General features: G+C 43.9%; 1 protein-coding gene across 1 annotated transcript in view; it reads left to right on the top strand.

Moving 5' to 3' along the window:
- nkd1 (NKD inhibitor of WNT signaling pathway 1) overlaps positions 1-17,505 on the top strand; it is a 41,629-nt gene extending 24,124 nt beyond the window's left edge. Inside the window, exons 4-10 of the mRNA XM_078253048.1 lie at positions 2,897-2,954; positions 8,076-8,179; positions 8,312-8,407; positions 10,168-10,315; positions 11,136-11,217; positions 11,679-11,806; positions 12,414-17,505. Of these exons, the coding sequence (XP_078109174.1) occupies positions 2,897-2,954; positions 8,076-8,179; positions 8,312-8,407; positions 10,168-10,315; positions 11,136-11,217; positions 11,679-11,806; positions 12,414-12,943 (1,146 nt within the window). The 3' untranslated portion in view covers positions 12,944-17,505. The remainder of the gene's footprint in view (positions 1-2,896; positions 2,955-8,075; positions 8,180-8,311; positions 8,408-10,167; positions 10,316-11,135; positions 11,218-11,678; positions 11,807-12,413) is intronic.
- Positions 17,506-17,718: the final 213 nt, after the last annotated feature.

Here is a 17,718-nt window from a genome sequence, read left to right as displayed (position 1 = left end):
GCTACTGGGCTTTTGTGTACACTAGTTGTCAGTTCAAGGAACGTTTATACAGTAGTTCTTCTGTCATTTGCCTACATTTCATAGTAGCCCTAATGTAATCCTGCAATCATCATAGAAACTAAAGCAGACCACACAGTGTTTCCTATATGTTGATTGGCAAGTGGCGGTCCGCCACGGTTAGATTTCTCCCACCACGGTATCAGAAATGTACAAAAAGCCGTCTATCAGCAGTGATTGTTAGAGGGCACGTCGGAGAATAGCGCGGACACACGCTTCACAACGCGAGTGGGCACGCGTGCCACTCGGAGAAAAGGGAGAAAGAAAAAAGAGACAGGCTGTCCGGAGATGGCATGTGTGCATCCTTGAGAACTGTAAGTCGTATAACTTATATTGTCAGTTCATTTAAGCCTGTATTAGTCTATAGTTGTTGCACATTTTTAGTTTCACTGCTTGCTAAATTGCACGTGGCTGTTGATTCAATACAACGCCCTTGCTCACGTTTGTATTTTAGGTGCATTGTTTACATGCTGAAGTAGTTACACTGCATTAAGATACTGGAAGTGCCGGAAATAACTAGCCTACTAGAACTGCCATGAGCGGTCATTTTGACTGCCAGATTCCAAACTCTATAATCTCTCATGATAAATAGCCTACCCAATTGTGATATTAATGCATGTATTGTCTTAGGATATCTTTAGAACAACGTAATAACACCGACATGTACATTTTAACGATTTTAATTATACTTTTGAGTAGTAGCCTAATACGTGTTTCAATAATTCATATCATGGCATAGTAGGCTAAACCGTGATTATTTTATACATTCATGTCCTGAAACATATTGGGGGAAATTCATTCAACATAATTCACAGCCAAATAACAATTAAAAGTATGTTATTTGAACATTTATAACCTAACCCTAACCTGGCACTGCCTCCGTTTTGGTGTCTGCTGTGGTGCGCAGCACTGTTCGGACCGTGCACCGCTTCCCTTTTTTCCTCCATAAACTCGGCTCTCAGTTACTCTGCCAGTTGCTGCATGAACTTCCTCCGGGACATTTTACAGCAGGTGCACTCCTTGGAGAGGATGTGTGTATTGATTCCAGCCAGTTGTAGCATGTATAAAGTTATATGAACACGTAGACAGCCCCCGGCCATCTACGTCTACCGCGCCTTTCACAGAGTGAGCGCCCGGTTCTTTTCTTCTGATTCAGAAGAGTCCATCTACGCCGTAGTAGCCTACGATACCGACTCTGGCTTTGCCTTCGGCCCATCGGTGATGCCCACACTTGTTACTCAAGACCGCTAGTTACGTTTCTCTGACAGAGACTATGATTATTACTAAGCAACCAAGATGCATCTTCAACCACGCAAAAGATTAAAAACAAAACCGCGACAATCCGAGCATTCAATATGACCGTGTATGGCCGAAATAGGTAAAAGTGATTGTATTTTCTTTGCCTTTTGTGTAATGTATAAAATCAATTTTAAATGAAAATACAGACTCTTTTAGGAAAAGTCAGGTACCAGCAGGATTGTATTCCGCCAGATCTGCCCCCACTGCTAAAAAAGAAATCCTAAAGGAAACACTGCAACATTAAAACCAGCTCAGGACCAGCCAGGTCATGAAGCCAGATCGGAACGTGTGTTGACCCATTCATACCAACAACAAACATAGGTTTATGCTTTGAGGTATCAGCCTATCAGTCTGCCAGCCAGTTAGTCCTGGGGTTTGCTGTATTCTCCTCCAGGGGCCACCCACAGTGCTGCGGCCCGGCCGACACTAGTCTGAGGAGGGTAGGATCACTCCATCTGTCCTTCTACCTCTTTGGATTACACAGAAATCCTCACTCACGCTGGCACGGCCTTGCCTCTGACACACACACACACACACACACACACACACACACACACACACACACACACACACACACACACACACACACACACTCACACACGCCTGTGAACACACAAGCATGTGCACAATAAACACAAATGATCCTACACTTATATCCAAGGATTGTATGAAGTTAATTATTTATTATTAAGGTTAATCATCACCTATGATAAGAATGGTGTTAATATGTTCTGTCTCAGCAGAGTCTGTGTGCACTTTATCTAGTTTTTGATGAATAACCGCCAGGAATGTTTTTTGAAGTATGGTTGGGTGCAATGAAATTGGGTTAGGTTGGGTGCTTTGAAATGATGTCGAGGGTGGGTCTTTGAATGTGTGTGTATCCGTTGGCGTATGTGCATACGGATATGTGCATGAATATGTGTTTGTCAGCCCGTGAGTAATGGTTGTTTTGGACAGATGACTGTAATGCCACATGGATACCTGAGCCAGACTTTTCCATAGTGAAGCCCGGGGGATCACATGTCCCTCCAGCCTCGTCCCTCCAGCCTCTGTGGCATGTGCTAACAGACAGAGCTGCCAGCAGTGGGGGCCCAGGTGAAAACAGTCTGGGATAAAACAAGCCTCTGAACGTATCGCTGCAACGATAGCCCGCCACCGAAATAGCCCTACTACCAGCCCTCTTTCTCAGAATTCCCTGCAGGGCCGGCAGTGGCGATTTAGATGCTTCTTTAATAGTCTCAATTCTGACTGCCAGTCTTATGCTCAGTTGGTTTCAGTCCTGCAATTACCATCCTCTTAAACTTTCCGCTGCTGTTTAAGGCCAGAGTACTGTTGTCAAACTTTGTTCACATATATATATATATATATAATATATACGCTGTAATTTTGATTCGAGCATGTCACTCTGTGTTGGAAAACTGTGCTGTGGATTTGTACCGTTAAAGATGTTTGTTTTTATGTGACAAAAATATGATACTTCTCCTTTATATGACTTGAAACAGTGACTTATGTGTCTTGTTCTGTCTTTTTCTCTTTCTAGGAATCCATGGATGAAGCATGTGCAGAGAGGATTGGCAATGAACACTACCGTTTAGAAGGTAGGCCAATCACCAAAGGCTACATCAGCTCAGATCCAGGATTTTGGTCTCCATTATTTTGATAAAATTGAAAACCTGCAAAAATACTAATACCCTCCAGGTACTAGTGCGGTTCTTTTTTTGCAGTCGTTCATCCTTTCCCTTCTGCTCCACACCCATTCTCTAAGCCCCAACAATGTGCTGATGAGGTCCCCTTTACCTTCCCTCCCACCTCTCCACCTCCTTCATCTTTCATCCACCCGTCCCCCCGTGGTGCTCTGCAAAGTGCCTCCATTCCTCCATGTTTTTTTTCCCCAATGTGATGTGATCCTGGATTAAGAGCTCCGGGAGGAAAAAGACTCTCCCTCCCATTTAAAGACAGGATTGGACGTGAGGCGGAGGCAGAAATAAATAGTTGAACGAGACCAGCTTAGAATTTGGAATTGTGTGAGAAATTCACTTTTATTTCAGCTCTGCTTCACTGCATAATAAAACAAGTAGATAACGCGACTGATTAATGGAGTATAAAATGATTTTTTGTCACTGGGCTGAACCCAAGTCTGGGCCGAGGTTGTACTCCCTTCAAGACAGATGTTGCTAATTAGAACACGTTGCTCTGTTTATTCTCAGTGATTGGCCCAAATCATTTGCTTCAATAAAAACATTCCATAGATCATGTGTGAATATTTCCGTGATACGGACCTCTAAGAAATTAAATGTTTTCACTTCTAAGTAACTAAAGTTAACTCATTTACTGACAGCTAGCAAGGAGAGGCAACTGTGTCACATTTGTGGGTGGAGAAATGTCACAATACCAGAACTTTGAAGTGGGTTTAGTTGAGGTGTCAAGTTGTATGTGTAAGTTTTATGACCCTGCTTTGCAGTGTAGACGAAATTGAGTTGAGTTGAGGTTAATAAACAGTTTTTTCTAGTTTGGAATGAATTGCCCTCATGTGCACATAGCACCATTTTGTACCACCTCAGCCACAATAAGACCCAAATGAACATGATTGCTCACAGTGGCCCTCATTTATCAACCTAACGTAGAAACCAGCGCAGATATGAGCGCAAAAATCATCTTACGACAGGCGTCACGTGTGATTCATGAAACGTTCGTATCACACCAATCAGAGCGTAAGAATGGTCGTACATTGATAAATGCAGCGGCTGGAAACGATCGTAATTTAAATTTAACGCCCCAATATATTCTTGGTTTTGAGGCCTCGCCCCTACAATTTACGACATGGCGAGACGTAATCCGGCCAAGAAGCGGCACTTTTCAGAGGTGGAGATTGAAACCCTGATATCTCAGATTCATTTGCATTTACGTGTGTACTATTTGGCAGCCTGAAAACTGGTATTAAAGGCTGTAGAAAGAATGCGGAATGGAAAGAGATCACTGATGCAGTCAAGTGTTGCCGTAGTAAATCGGACTCCAGCTGAAGTTTATTTAATGTAGGCTATAGGCTACATCCTTGACATACGTATGCTATAAGTCCTAGTAATATACAGGCTTATATTGCAATCTCTTAGGCCTATATGTACTTATATGTAAATAAACACACAGTAGCGGAGTTTATGCAGTGTCTTTTATTTTACTGAATGTTTCTTTTCATCGGTCCAATCGAGCCAGGCAACTGTGAGCTGTGAGGGAGAGCGTGTGTCCTCCGCCACCCTGACAGCAGAGGGGCTGGAAAAACAAGCTGAAATAACTCGGTCAATGGCAGAAATAAATTGTTCGCTTGCTGCGATTAACAACACTTTAAAAGAGAACCGAAAACCTGAAGAATAAATAAAAATGTTGTGCATCATCATGTTTCCTGTATTGAATATCATTGCCAAACATAACAACTATACCTTTTAAAAGCAAGGAATAATATCCTGTCTCCTTGGTATAGTCTCAGTTGGGGTTGTGCTGGACACTGCTCTCTGGACATCAGGTCATCTTGCTCCATCACCACATTTATTGCACCCTGTTTTCCTGCGCGATGTTGTGCAGAACCCCACAGGCTAAACAATGTTGCAGACTTTTTCTGGCGTGTATAGTAGGGTCCCCCCGCTGATGCAAGACCATGAGCCATCTGCCCTTAATCAGTCCAATGGAGCGTTCCACCGTGGCCCGTGCGCATACATGTGCACTGTTGTACTGGCGCATAGAGGTCCTCTAAAAGAGCCAGATCTGCCAATGCTGATAAGTGATCAACTGATGACTTCTCCTTCTCCTGTTAAACTGATTATATGCTGCACCGCAAGTTCACACTGACTCGAAAACTTACGTACACGAGTTCAGACCAGACGTGAGATTTTATCGCAGCCTATGCTCACGTTCAAATTGATAAATGCCTTGCTTTGCGTAGGAATCGGCGTACGCCCGTCCTACGCCTGTTTTAGGTTGTATACACGTTTCATAAATGAGGGCCAGTGAGTGGCACTTTTCCGGACTCTGCCTTCGTGTGTGTGTGTGTGTGTGTGTGTGTGTGTGTGTGTAGCGTAGCTGCTGGAGCAGGCTTGGCTTGGAGGGTGCCTTCTTCGGCTGCCCTCGTCTTGCCCCTAAGATCTGATGTGCAGCCAATCCCCTGGATCAGCTCCTCTCATAAAGAGTCGGCTTATGTCTGTGGTGGTGGGGAGGAGGGTGATAGCAGATTACTGTTACTCCTCCCGGCATTTCATTAGCTCCGAGATAAGCATCTCACCACCATATTGAGCCTGCTACGGAACAGATTTGCCCTAGCACACAATGTTCCCTTTGAGCACCTCAGATGATCAAACAGCGGGACCCCAAATACTGCTCCTCTCCAAAAAGTTGGTAAAGGCTCCCTGGGATGATGCCTTTCATTTCTGGCATTTTCCCCCACCCAGAGATGAGACAGGTCTGCTTTGATCTGCTTTGGATCAGGAGGAAAGAAATTGGGCTGTTGTGTCTGCTCCGTTGGCGAGCAAACAAACAGTGTTTCAGATTTGACTTGGCTTAATTAATTAGTGATTCTGTTTTACAGCCGGTCTGATCTTCTTCCAAAAGGTTTGAGAATGGAACTTCAAAGTGTGGCAGAGGAGAGAGGAGCAGGGGAGGGTGGAGAGATAGGGGTGTGGTCTGTGTGGGTGTATGGGTGTGTTTGCGGCCTTCAGGACTGTGATTGGATGAGGGGAAGGGGGGGGTGATGCTCATACAAAGCTAAATGACTAGCGGTGAAACATAAAGGGACTGTGGCTGGGTAAAGGCTGGGTCAAGCTTCTGCGAAAATACACATAAACATGTATGAGCTTGAAGCAATGAGGTGTCTGGGTAACTGTAACTCATAGAGGCTCGTAAAGGAGCCGATGTGTACACCTCCCAAATCTCAGTTACATGTCGTGTGTATCTGCTGTCTCATGTGTCAAACAAATGCGGGATTTCAAAGCAGAGAAGGATATCCGGTAGCATTAGGTCTGGGCCAACATCCAATGCTGAAACTAAAACATTGAACCAGACAGGGACAGTTGTATTATTATTGTCCACCAGGGTGGACTACCTTACAATATAGTTCAATCCAAAAATACACCACCATTAACTGTGGTCACAGGCATTAACATATGTTGAATTAATCTTTAAATCTTGAAAAAATTTTAACAAAGAAATTGGGTAACTTGTGACCACTGATTTTATAATAAAGCAGGGTTGCAGGGATTGTGAAAACCCAGTGGCACACATAGGTCTTTTCTGAGCTCATTAATTTGGAGTATTAGGTTTGTTACCTGACACCAGTACATTCTCAGTTTGATTCCTGTCTGGGACAACCTGTGCTATCATTGACTTCTATGGTATTTGAAATGTTGTCAGACTCTACACAGGTGGGTCTGGCTGTCAGTATAAGTGCCGTTGACAGATTAGTGTTCCCTCTGCACTGTCTGCCTTTACTGTATGTCTGGATGGTAATTTACAGTGAATGTCATTCCATAAATTGATCCCAGGGGTCTCCCATAGGCCTTTTGATATTCGCATGCTGTTTTACGATCCACCATTTATATCCGAATGTCACCTAATATTCTATCATGTTCGAGACATGTTATGTCATTCAGTTTCACGTTTGACATCAGTGTGAACCCATTGGGTTATAAATATATTGGATTCCAGTTCCAGTCGTGATATCACTGTTTTGATTCAACAGTACTTTGGCTCTGTGGAATGATGCAATTGTTGAATATGTCAATAATGATATTACTTTAGATAAATAAACAGATAATAAAGTGTATACACTTCTGCTGCTTTTAGTATACTTCTACAATACAACAAATTGCTTGTAGAATTAAAAAAAAACTGAAAGGAAATTATTTCCAACATTCTTTTTTTTGGGGGGGCATTTTTAGGCCTTTATTTTCACAGGACAGATGAAGACATGAAAGGGGAGAGAGAGGGGGGGGGGGGCATTACATGCAGCAAAGGGCCGCAGGTCGGAGTCGAACCGCGGCCGCTGTGTTGAGGAGTGAACCTCTACATATGTGCGCCCGCTTTACCAACTGAGCTAACCTGGCCACATTTCCCACATTCTTTTATTGAACAAATTGAACATTGAAGGAAACACAAAAGGCACTTATAGAAAAAGCACGATAGGTACATGTTAAAGTGCAGTTTTCTGCTGATACTCTCTTTCAACTAACTCAAAAAGTGTCTTTCGCAATCTGTTTATCGCGCAAGTTGATATCACAGTGACATATATTATGCAGCCCTGATCTGGTACCACAAGTGTATTTTCAATAATGGTAGAAGCAACTTAAAATGTCTAAAAAGCTAAACACAACAGAGCCTGTGCTGCCTTAGAACGTTTTAAAGTATATTGCATACATACTAGAATAAATGTTAATATTAATTAAAAAATACAATTTCGGAATACAGGCAGTGCAACAAAAACTGAGGAGTTTGGCTGTGTAGGTTTATTTCCGACCAGGAGCACTTGAATGTGTGACACGTCTTAATTGCAGCTGCCAAACTCGGAAGTAGGAGCTTACAAGGAACACTTGAAGGCGACGACATATCCTCAGGTTATGACTGCACCCAACGTTTCCATCCTCAGGCTCTCTCTTTTATCTTTGTGTCTGTGTGTGTGTGTGTGTGTGTGTGTGCGCGCGTCTCTCTCTCTGTTTGTGTGCGTGTGTGTGTCACTGCAGTGGCTTTACCGCCAGAGAAGACAGACAGCTGCTGTGTGGAGGAGAAGATGCAGGAGAGGGACAGCCAATCTCCCGCAGGGCCACAGAAACAGCTCCAGTTTGAAGTAAGTGTCAACAACACCCAACACGACGTTTATTACCTCCCCTCTGGATGAAACTGGGGCAATGGCAGGACACACAAAAATACACACTGACTTACACACCGGAACTGATAGTTCAACGCTGCGCTGTTTCAGGAGTTGGAGTGTGCTGTGTCTGTAGAGGAGGATAACCGGCAGGAGTGGACCTTCACCCTCTACGACTTTGACAACAATGGCAAAGTAACCAGAGAGGTAATAATCCTGATTTAGCTGGCTGAATAAACCGTTGATGAATAAATGAATGAACATGTAAATAAATATAAACTGTCAAAACATTACCAGCAACAAATGAAAGTTGAAACGTAAAAGTAAAGTTAAAATGAAATCTGTCAACACAACACAGTAGCTGTAGTAGGAATTCCTTGAAAACGTATCGTAGTGTTGTGTTTATCACGTAATATGAGGCCTTTACGACAACAAATTCTGATAATTTTTTATTGCATTAACAGACATGAAAGAAACATTTCTGAATACACAGATTGTAAGTGTCACAACAATGTTCTGGTTAGCAGCTCATAGCTACGAAACACCCTTCTTTTGGGTATGAGAATAAATCAATAACTTCCCTGGAAATCTTAAACATTGCCCTACTGTGGTATCGCCACACCCCCAAAAAGAATCTCACTCCTAAGAACCAAATCCAGCGACATCTGTGTGTTTCCGCTCCTGCGAGGTACCTTGTGGCTTGCGTCTGCCTGGTACAGATCTGAGAGAACATCCAGAAAGGCCCGTGTTTTTTGAGAACAACTTGAAACGGCGCAAAGAGACTGGAGCTGTCCTCTGTGCGGTTGGCTGTGCAGTTTTTTTGGCGTTGCCTGTGGCTCCATGGCTCATGAGACGGCAGGCGGCGGCTTGGAGGGGGAAAGAAAAGCTTTCCTCTCCAATTCCAACTTTTTTTTTCTTTTTTTTTAATCCCTTCACACAAATAAAAAGAGAAGAAAACCAAAAATGACACAGGAAGCTTTTATTTTATTTCATTTTTATTTTTTTCTTACAGTGTCTATGTCTTAACCCAGTATGTGGAACCCGCCCCTGAAGAATTCATAGTAGTCCTTTTTCTTATGAGTCAGAGTACTACAGTGAGTAAAAATCGTGCTGTTTGAGTCTTTGTGTGGTGTAGGCTTAATTCTCAGAAGTTCTGTCAAAGGAGCTCTTATGGTGAAGCTGTGTTACCTTCTAAAGTAAAACACTAATGAGTTTTACCATACTGTATCTGTCAGTTCATTTCACATCCATACCGGGTGACATTTTTAAAGGACAATTAGCGTTTGGTTTGCTATAAAAAGATCCAGCATAGTTGTTAACACCCAAGAGGGAGTCATTATCTTAGCATGGTGCATAAAAACACTCATCAGTGCAAAATATGGCTTCTAAACAGCCACAAGAGACGGAATTATTTAACGTGCAAATGAAGCAGTCCAAATATGGACAGTTATTTTGTTCATGTGAACGTGCGCTTACGTGTGGTACACAGGTGTTATTTCCTATGCAGATGTAATTTCCGTAATCTAAGAGACATTGAGGAATTAAACAGAGAGAGCGTAACACTCTCACACAGCCGGAATAAGTCTCATATCAGGTCTGACATCTCAGTCAGCCTCTTCTGCTACCGCCAAGACGTTTCTTTTCATGAATTTATAACTCGTCTTTACACCCGGTCTGATCGCTTCAACTTGGAAAGCTGAACTAAAACATCAGTGAGTTTCTCTGTTCACTGTTGTCTGAGTCATTTCTTTAAATTCCTAGCTAGCATGATGCGTATGATGCAGAGTTTTAATGCACAAAGCTGCAGAATTCAAACAGTATAGTGATAAGAATAGCCTCCTATGTTCCTTTTTGTCTTGATTTTTTTTTTTAATACTTGGTGATCAAATGATTTTCATCTTTCTTAAATGGAAGCTGTGTATCATAAAGCCCAGATTAAACTTGCCTCCACCTCTTCTGTCCTGCAGGATATCACCAGCCTGCTGCACACCATTTATGAGGTCGTGGACGCCTCCGTCAACCATTCACCCAGCAGCAGCAAGACATTGCGGGTCAAGCTGTCGGTGGCTCCCGACTCCAGCCAGCGGTGGAGGACTTGTACGCAGGGTGCGGCAGGTAAAGCTCGCATTAACACAGTGGGCGGGGGCGGGCGGGGGGGGGGTTTGGGGTCCCCTTGTGTTGCCTGCTGTCAGCTCACCCAGAGATGTGTTTGTTGTCATGCAGAAAGGCGGCTGCTTCAGGCCTGTCAGAGCTTTGTTCCTTTGCAGCCTCGGCATCGCTCCATCTCTCCCACTCAATGGGGTTCATTTTTAATGATGGGGGGAGTGACAGAGCTAAGAGAGGGCCCCCTCCCTTAGCGCCTTCAAATACTCTGAAAGAAACCTTAAGAGATGTGCTGAGTCCTTTTGATAACCACAGCCATTTTCCTTTTTTCTTCTCCCCATCTCTCTCCCCCCCCTTCTCAGAGCTGCCGGGAAAATATAGCTACGTTCAAACTAACTTTTCTCACTGACGACTCGGTAAACAAGTAGTCAGGGAAAAATATCTCAAAAAGTATATATTCCTGTGTGTTTGCATCCTTTTGTTTCGGCTATAAATATCCGTCAAGAGATTCAAACAGAGCAAGCTTTGAAAATATCGCCGGTTGCCTTCATGCTAATTTGAAACTGCATCAGATCTCGCGTCCTTAATAAACAATTTCTGAAGTCTGCTTGCTTTTTTTTCTTCATTTCATGCCTTATAAGAGGCTGGGAGTTGAAAATAGAATAAATGAAGCATTGTTGTTTTGCCTTTTCTATAGATCTTCAAAGTAAAACCCCAAAACAAAGGTTGCTTTCTTCTGAGGCTTGTGTGACTCTTGTCACGTGTGTGTGTGTGTGTGTGTTTGTGTGTGGCTCTCTTTAATAATAGCCTCCTGTCTTTCACACATACACAGACATGTCCCACCCCAGAGAGAAAAATGACAAGTGCATAGAAGACCCCAAGAGTGCAGACAAGAAGACACGAGCACTCCTAAGGTAAACCCACCTCCCCTGTACACTTCTATGTCTCTATTGTGTATTGTGAAGAAGTATATGAAGTTTATTATTATCATTTTTTTTTATTATGTCACTAATTATAAAAAAAACTACAAAACTTTCTCACTCAAAGTGGCTAGGGGCAGTCTAGTTGTTTGAGGAAGGATTTGAGGAGCTGCAGTAGTCTACTCTACTCTTTAATTAGTTTTGCAAAAAGTTACCTCCACTGTACTAAGGAGAAGTTAACAGTGGAGGGGAGAGTCAGCCCTCTTACTGCACTGTTCAAATACTCCCAATTGAGGTTTAAACCTGTGATTTTCCAGTCACAATCTCACTTCTATAACAATTACTGTGCTACTGCCTGATCATAAGGAACACTTGTTTTACTTTCTCCAAACACTCGTACTGAACCTCTCTGGCCCAAACTGCTACCTAATGAGAGGTGCCGCTTGTGTCCACAGGCGCCACCACAGTGACCACCACACCCAACCGGGCTGCCAGCGCCACTGTGTGGATGAGAACCTGGAACGCAGGAACCACTACTTGGACCTGGCAGGGATCGAAAACTACACATCCCGCTTCGGAGCCGGTGAGTGGGCCAGGGGTTTAGAGGGGGAGGGGGGAGGGAGAAACACAGACCGTGGCCCTTTGAAGCTGCATCCAGGGGCCCTCATTACTGTGGCACCTGCTTGGAGCCATTAGGTGGAACTACCAGCCAGTACAAACATCTGGGCTCAGGCAAGCACAATACATCAAGTGTTCAAGGCTAAAGCACATCAACAGAATGGGCTGTTGTGAAGTGAAATATTAGGTTTAATAAGCAGCAGCCTTGATCTGATGGTCAGTGATGACATGTGATTATTTTAATGTTTGTCCTGTTAGGAAAGTGCTAACAGAGATCTGCTTTCTGTCACATTGAGTCAGGGTTATCCTCATGAAGAAAGAACCTAAAGTAAAGCTGCCAGAATCTTATCGTGGAGCTTTTTACTAGAACTTTATTAGTGAGCCGTTGGCACAATAATTTGCACATAATGGGTTATTTTTCTTCCCCTTTTTTCCAGGGTTTTGAGTGCCCAATGTAATACATTTTGACAAGTCCTGTGGCTGAATTGTTGCTGTTTCTCTGCAACCTTGAAGTGTGTTGTTGATTCTGCTTTCTCAGTTTAAATAAATACCTGCATCTGTCTCCCTCACAGCACCCACCACCGAGCCGACGAAGGCAGAACCTCAGACCCGCTCATCCAACCAGACTCGTTCTCGCTCCCATGAACCAGAAAATGGCCACTCCTATTCCCACCACCGCCGCTTGCAGACTGTTGTGGACACTGTTGCTTCGGACAGCGTCCACCCCGCCCGTATGCGAGGCCAAGACTCAGGGAAACATGCCCTCCGTTCTCCTAAGACCCACAGCCGCATGCCTCCTGCGCAGATCAGTGGCAGGGTTATGAGAAGCCGAGGTGTCCCTCCTCCCCCGGCACTACCCAGCCAGACCCCCCCTCACCAGTCCACAGCTCCCTACCGCAAGCACAAGCAGCGGTCCAAGGAAAGCCAGGGCTACAGGGCCTTAGGCTCTCAGGCTCCTGGACCAGTGGTGGAGAAGGAGCAGGTGAGGGACCTGCCCAGTGTGCTGCTGTACGAAGGGGGGCTGGCCCAAGTGGTGCAGCGGCATGAGCATCACCACCACCATGAACACCATCACCACTACCACCACTTTTACCAGTCCTGAATTTTTTTACCCTGCCTGGGCCAGCTCAGCACTCCTACAGTCCCACAAAACCCAACCAGGCCAGCAGACTCCGACTGCAAGCAGCTTCCTCCTCAACAGCCGGCCCACCCAGCGTTGTGCAGTACTGCAGTGCCTTTGTGGTGGACACAGGACATGGGTTGGAGAGGAGGATCATGGAAGGGGTGTCCCAGTGATGGGAGGTTATTAATCAGTGTTATAAAGAGGTTGGTCAGACATACAAATGCTCGGGTATGCAGCAGGACAGTGATTCAGGGCCAAAGTAGGGCCACGACTGAGGATCACGGCTGGGGCTAGAGTGGAGGCACAGAGGGACAATTTGATAAATTACCCTGAAGTTCCTGTCGCCCCCGACCCTGTAATCCTCTACCTGATAAACTCTACGGCTCCAAACCAGCACCACAACCCTTTCAGACCACTAAGCCAAAAGGTTATTAAAAAGGAGGAAGACTGTGTAAAGACGAAAATATATGAAGGAATAGATGTGATAGGAGAGCAGGGCATAGTGTGTGCGTGTGTGTGCGTGTGTGTGCGTGTGCGTGCGTGTGCGTGTGCGTGCGTGTGCGTGCGTGTGTGTGCGTGTGTGTGTGCGTGTGTGTGTGTGCGTGTGTGTGTGTGTGTGTGTGTGTGAAAATGTGTGGGCGTAGCCAGAGTGTGTATGTGAGTGTCACGACACTGGTGTCTGTTTAAATCCACTTGAAGTGCGCTCATGTGTGCGTGAGTATTTAAAGCAGGCTGACAGGCAGGTTTTTGAAGATGAAAATGAAGTTTCTGATTCAAGCACGCAATACCCCGTAAGCAAAAATGGGAAGAAAAAATGTTGAAATGTTATACAGTAAAAAAGAACAGAGATCCCAAATCCGCTGCTACCTCTAATTTTATCCTAATTGTTGTTGTAATGGTGTCTTTGACTAAGCGTTCAGAGGTTATTTTCAAATTACTTCGAAACTTTTTTCAAAGAGAAATCGTGTCATAATCTGCAGAACTGTGTCAAAAAGCTCCTTACTTTTATGAACTACCATTGACTGTACATAAGGTATATATTGTTATCAATTTTATAAGCTTTGTTGATAATGTGATATCTTTGTATTCACTATCTGAAGCTTTTATGTTTGTTTTTCTTCACAACGGCATTTTACAATACCACTCAGAGCCTCATTTTGACTAGAAAATGAACAACTGTATTACTTACTCAGGCTCTAACTCTCTGTCCTCCGTCTGTTTCAACTTTCTCACAATGTGATTAGATACATAAGTGCAACTCAACTCTCAACACTGCTGTTCAGTTGCTCGAACTCTCAACACATACAAGTATTTTATAGAATAGATAATTAATTAGTCCGTCATGTTTTTTTTTTAATCCTCCGTGTCATCTTTGGCTACTAGCAACTGTGTGGAGGAGGGGTGGGGCCGGTGCACGATCACGGAAGGCTTGTATCATGTGGACGCGCCAACAGTGTTGTTGTAATTACTTAGTATTCCTCATGGGGGCGACAGAAACTACGCACTATAGCTTTAACCTTTACCAGTCAGCTCTCTTTTTTATTTAAAGTGTTTATATTATGCTTTTGGGCTTTTCCCCTTTCCTTTATTGTGTTATATATCTTTATGTGCATGTTATAGGTTTACAAAGTGAAAAAGCCCAAAGTCCACCCCAAAGGGACTTACCATCTCCAACAGAAAACACTGTTCACAAACTGCTCCAAACAGCTCTGTTGTAGTCCAGCCTTTACTTCCGTGATGAATGCTCGTCACTTTGTAACACGTTATAATGCTCGCCTAGCTGCTAGCGTGGCACTCCCTCATAATCTGCTTATGACTGGCTAGTAGTCCTTACCTAGGTACTGCGCATGTGCGACTCCTAACAAAGATGGTACAGAAGTGAGATGCCTCACTCTGTAGCTAAAACGGAGAGCTCAACACACAGGGGGAAAAGAGGAGCTGCAGCAATGTGCAGTACAACAATTAAACAAAAATTAAACCACGTAAACCTATCCTGGTACAACCTCTAAATACAATTATGGACCTGAAAATGAGCAATGTCCAAAATATCAGCAGTTAAATCACACCTCCTCAGTTCAATGATCCACTTAAAAACAAAGCAAGAGAAACTAGAGATGGTGTAATCTTGACACCAGTGCAATAGAACTCTCCAGTTCTGGCTCAGACCTTTTGGCATAAATTGAAACGGAGGTACATGCAGCCAGTTAGAAATTGATGCATTCATTCATCAATATGAAGTTTGGCCTTTTTAAGGAGTTTTTTTTTTTTTTTTTTATTTATGCAGGGAAATATTTTGCTGAGCATGCATGCCATTTTTCAACCCCGCCCTGCTTCAGATCCAAGCAGTTACACATATTTACACCTGGGACTTGTCCAGCGCCATGGTTTTCTTTTCGGACTTTGTTTTTACTACTTTCAGGATAGCACTTTCCTTAACTCGTAGTAGCTCTGTCGTCCAGCTCTTGGCCTGGCCCGCGGGGTCACGCGTCTGCTCCCGCTGTTTCCGTGGCATCTTCCTGTCCCCCAGCTGTCAGCAGGTCTTTCACCGTGCCGCCATGTGGCCTCAGAGCTCAGCCAACAAGGCTCTGTTTGTGGTGTGGCGGGGCGAGAGCTCTTTCAGCTGTCTCATTCCTCTGGTGCTGGATAACACTGGGCCCGGCCCACAGTCTCCACTAGACCCATAACTCACCGCTGCTGCTCTCCTGCCAGCACCAGGCATTGCCTGTTCATCCTATCCCATGATGCTCTGTGGGCGCTGCCATAAACATTCAGATGTTTAGGCCACCAACGTGCAAGGCAGTGAACTGAGAGCTGCAAATGTCAGGGTGTTAATCGCCTTGTTGGTTCTCCAGGATGGTAGTTAATTGATTTCTCATGGGGTATTCTGGGTGAGCACACATATTCTTTTCAGCACTTTTAGAAATGACCTGCCCTTATGCATCCATAGTCTTTTGTTAGGGCTTCAATCCTGTGCTCAAGGGGAACCTAATCCATACAGAGAAAATGAGATAGTGATGGTCCACTAGTGTTCAATGTTTGTGATGAGCAAGAATGCAGTGCATGCCAGTCTTGCCCTCAGCCCTGCAGTGTCCTCTCACAGCTGCAGGCTGTCCTTTAGCACAGGCACCGGTCAGACGGGTCATCCCACGGGACCCGCTGGTGGAAACGGTGTCATTCCGCGCCCCCCCCCCCAAGGGGAATCACAGCTGCGCTCCATACCTCAGCTTCCTCACCTCACACTGCTGCTCCTGGACAAGAAGTCCTTGCGACTGGAGCCCTCACGCAACTGTAACTCCTTTGTCAATGGTTTCCTCTCACCCGAAACAGTGTTGATACCAGCGTGACTCTCCAAATATAAGTAGTGTGGAATTGGTAGCCTGGTTTTGTGAACGGACAGCATGCAGTGCCGGGTGGTCCGATTCGACACGGTGAGCCAGGGCTTCTGAAGGAATTTGGGTGAAAGGCTCAGTCAGACCCACAGCCAGGTTGCAATTTTGAAACTTCTTTTACCCTGAGAGAGTTTTACTGAACAGACAGAACTTGATTTTTTTTTTTTAATGCCCTGCTTCACATTCATACAATTACCTGAACTCACATCAGAAAGCTGCCCACTAGAAACACACTTTCATACTGCTGTCTTCAACCCGGCAGCATCACTGAAGCAACTGGGGGGGGTCATATACCTTGCTCAAGAGCACCTCTACAGTATTTGTTGAGAGTTGGGAAAGCAGTTTTTTTTTTCTCTGTTTTGTCACAGACTTTACAAAATGCTCTGGGGAAAAAAAACTTCCTTTTGAAACCTGTTTAACCTTCAGACTGCCAATCAAAGTCTGTATTCTGTCTTTCATCATACCCTGGCAATATATTGATATTTTGGGATCAGAATAATACAAATATTAAGGTTTTCAGTCATCAGCTATCCATGTAAATCTACCAGAATGTTTTTTTTTCTTCTCATTATATATATTATTTAAATTATCAATGCCTCTCACAACCGTTTTTTTCATCATCCACCATCTTCAGTCCTGTTGTATAGAATCTTCAGTATTCAGAGCCACTCCTCCATTGTTAATACAATATGTATTGCACCCCTAATTTGCTTTGTAAGATCAATGTATACACATTTTGAAAAAACTGATGTACATAGTGGACTGCAGAAAGGATAAACCAGCATCATGTAGAAAGAATATAAGGCATATTTATAATAAAAAACTGTTAAGCTATCTCACTTGCCTACTGTTAGCTAGTACTCCAATATCTGCCATGCCAATCCCACATAGCAGGGAGGAGTAGTTACCTGTCTATAACACAAGCTGTTTCTCTCTCTCTCCACACGCAGACACACTTTCACTCGGTGTTTGTTGTACAAGAAACTTGTTAAGCACTAGCTGTTTCTCCCTTTTTCCCTTTCCCTCCTAATGTTTTTTTCTTTGTTTAGTTTATATAGATTGTATTTGATTAATTGCTTTATTTATTTGATAGCAGATCTGTGCCGAGGGAAAATACCCTTTTATTATTAAAGTATGAACCTGTTCCTTATAAACGCACTGACTTCTGGGGTTGTTTTATTTCCTTCTTACTGCCCATATTAATTACAAATATTACCATGTCATCTATTGGTGCTACAACACAACCTTTGCATTGCATTATACATTTAGACCATGTAGATCTTTTATTGTGGGAAACTTATTTGCTTTCTTGCTGAGAGTTAGATGAGAAGACCGATCAGCCTTCTTAGAGTCATTTCCTTTATC

This window comes from Sander vitreus, chromosome 1 (assembly GCF_031162955.1).
Source record: "Sander vitreus isolate 19-12246 chromosome 1, sanVit1, whole genome shotgun sequence".
NCBI classification, from domain to species: domain Eukaryota; kingdom Metazoa; phylum Chordata; class Actinopteri; order Perciformes; family Percidae; genus Sander; species Sander vitreus.
This window is presented reverse-complemented; position numbering and strand designations above follow the sequence as displayed.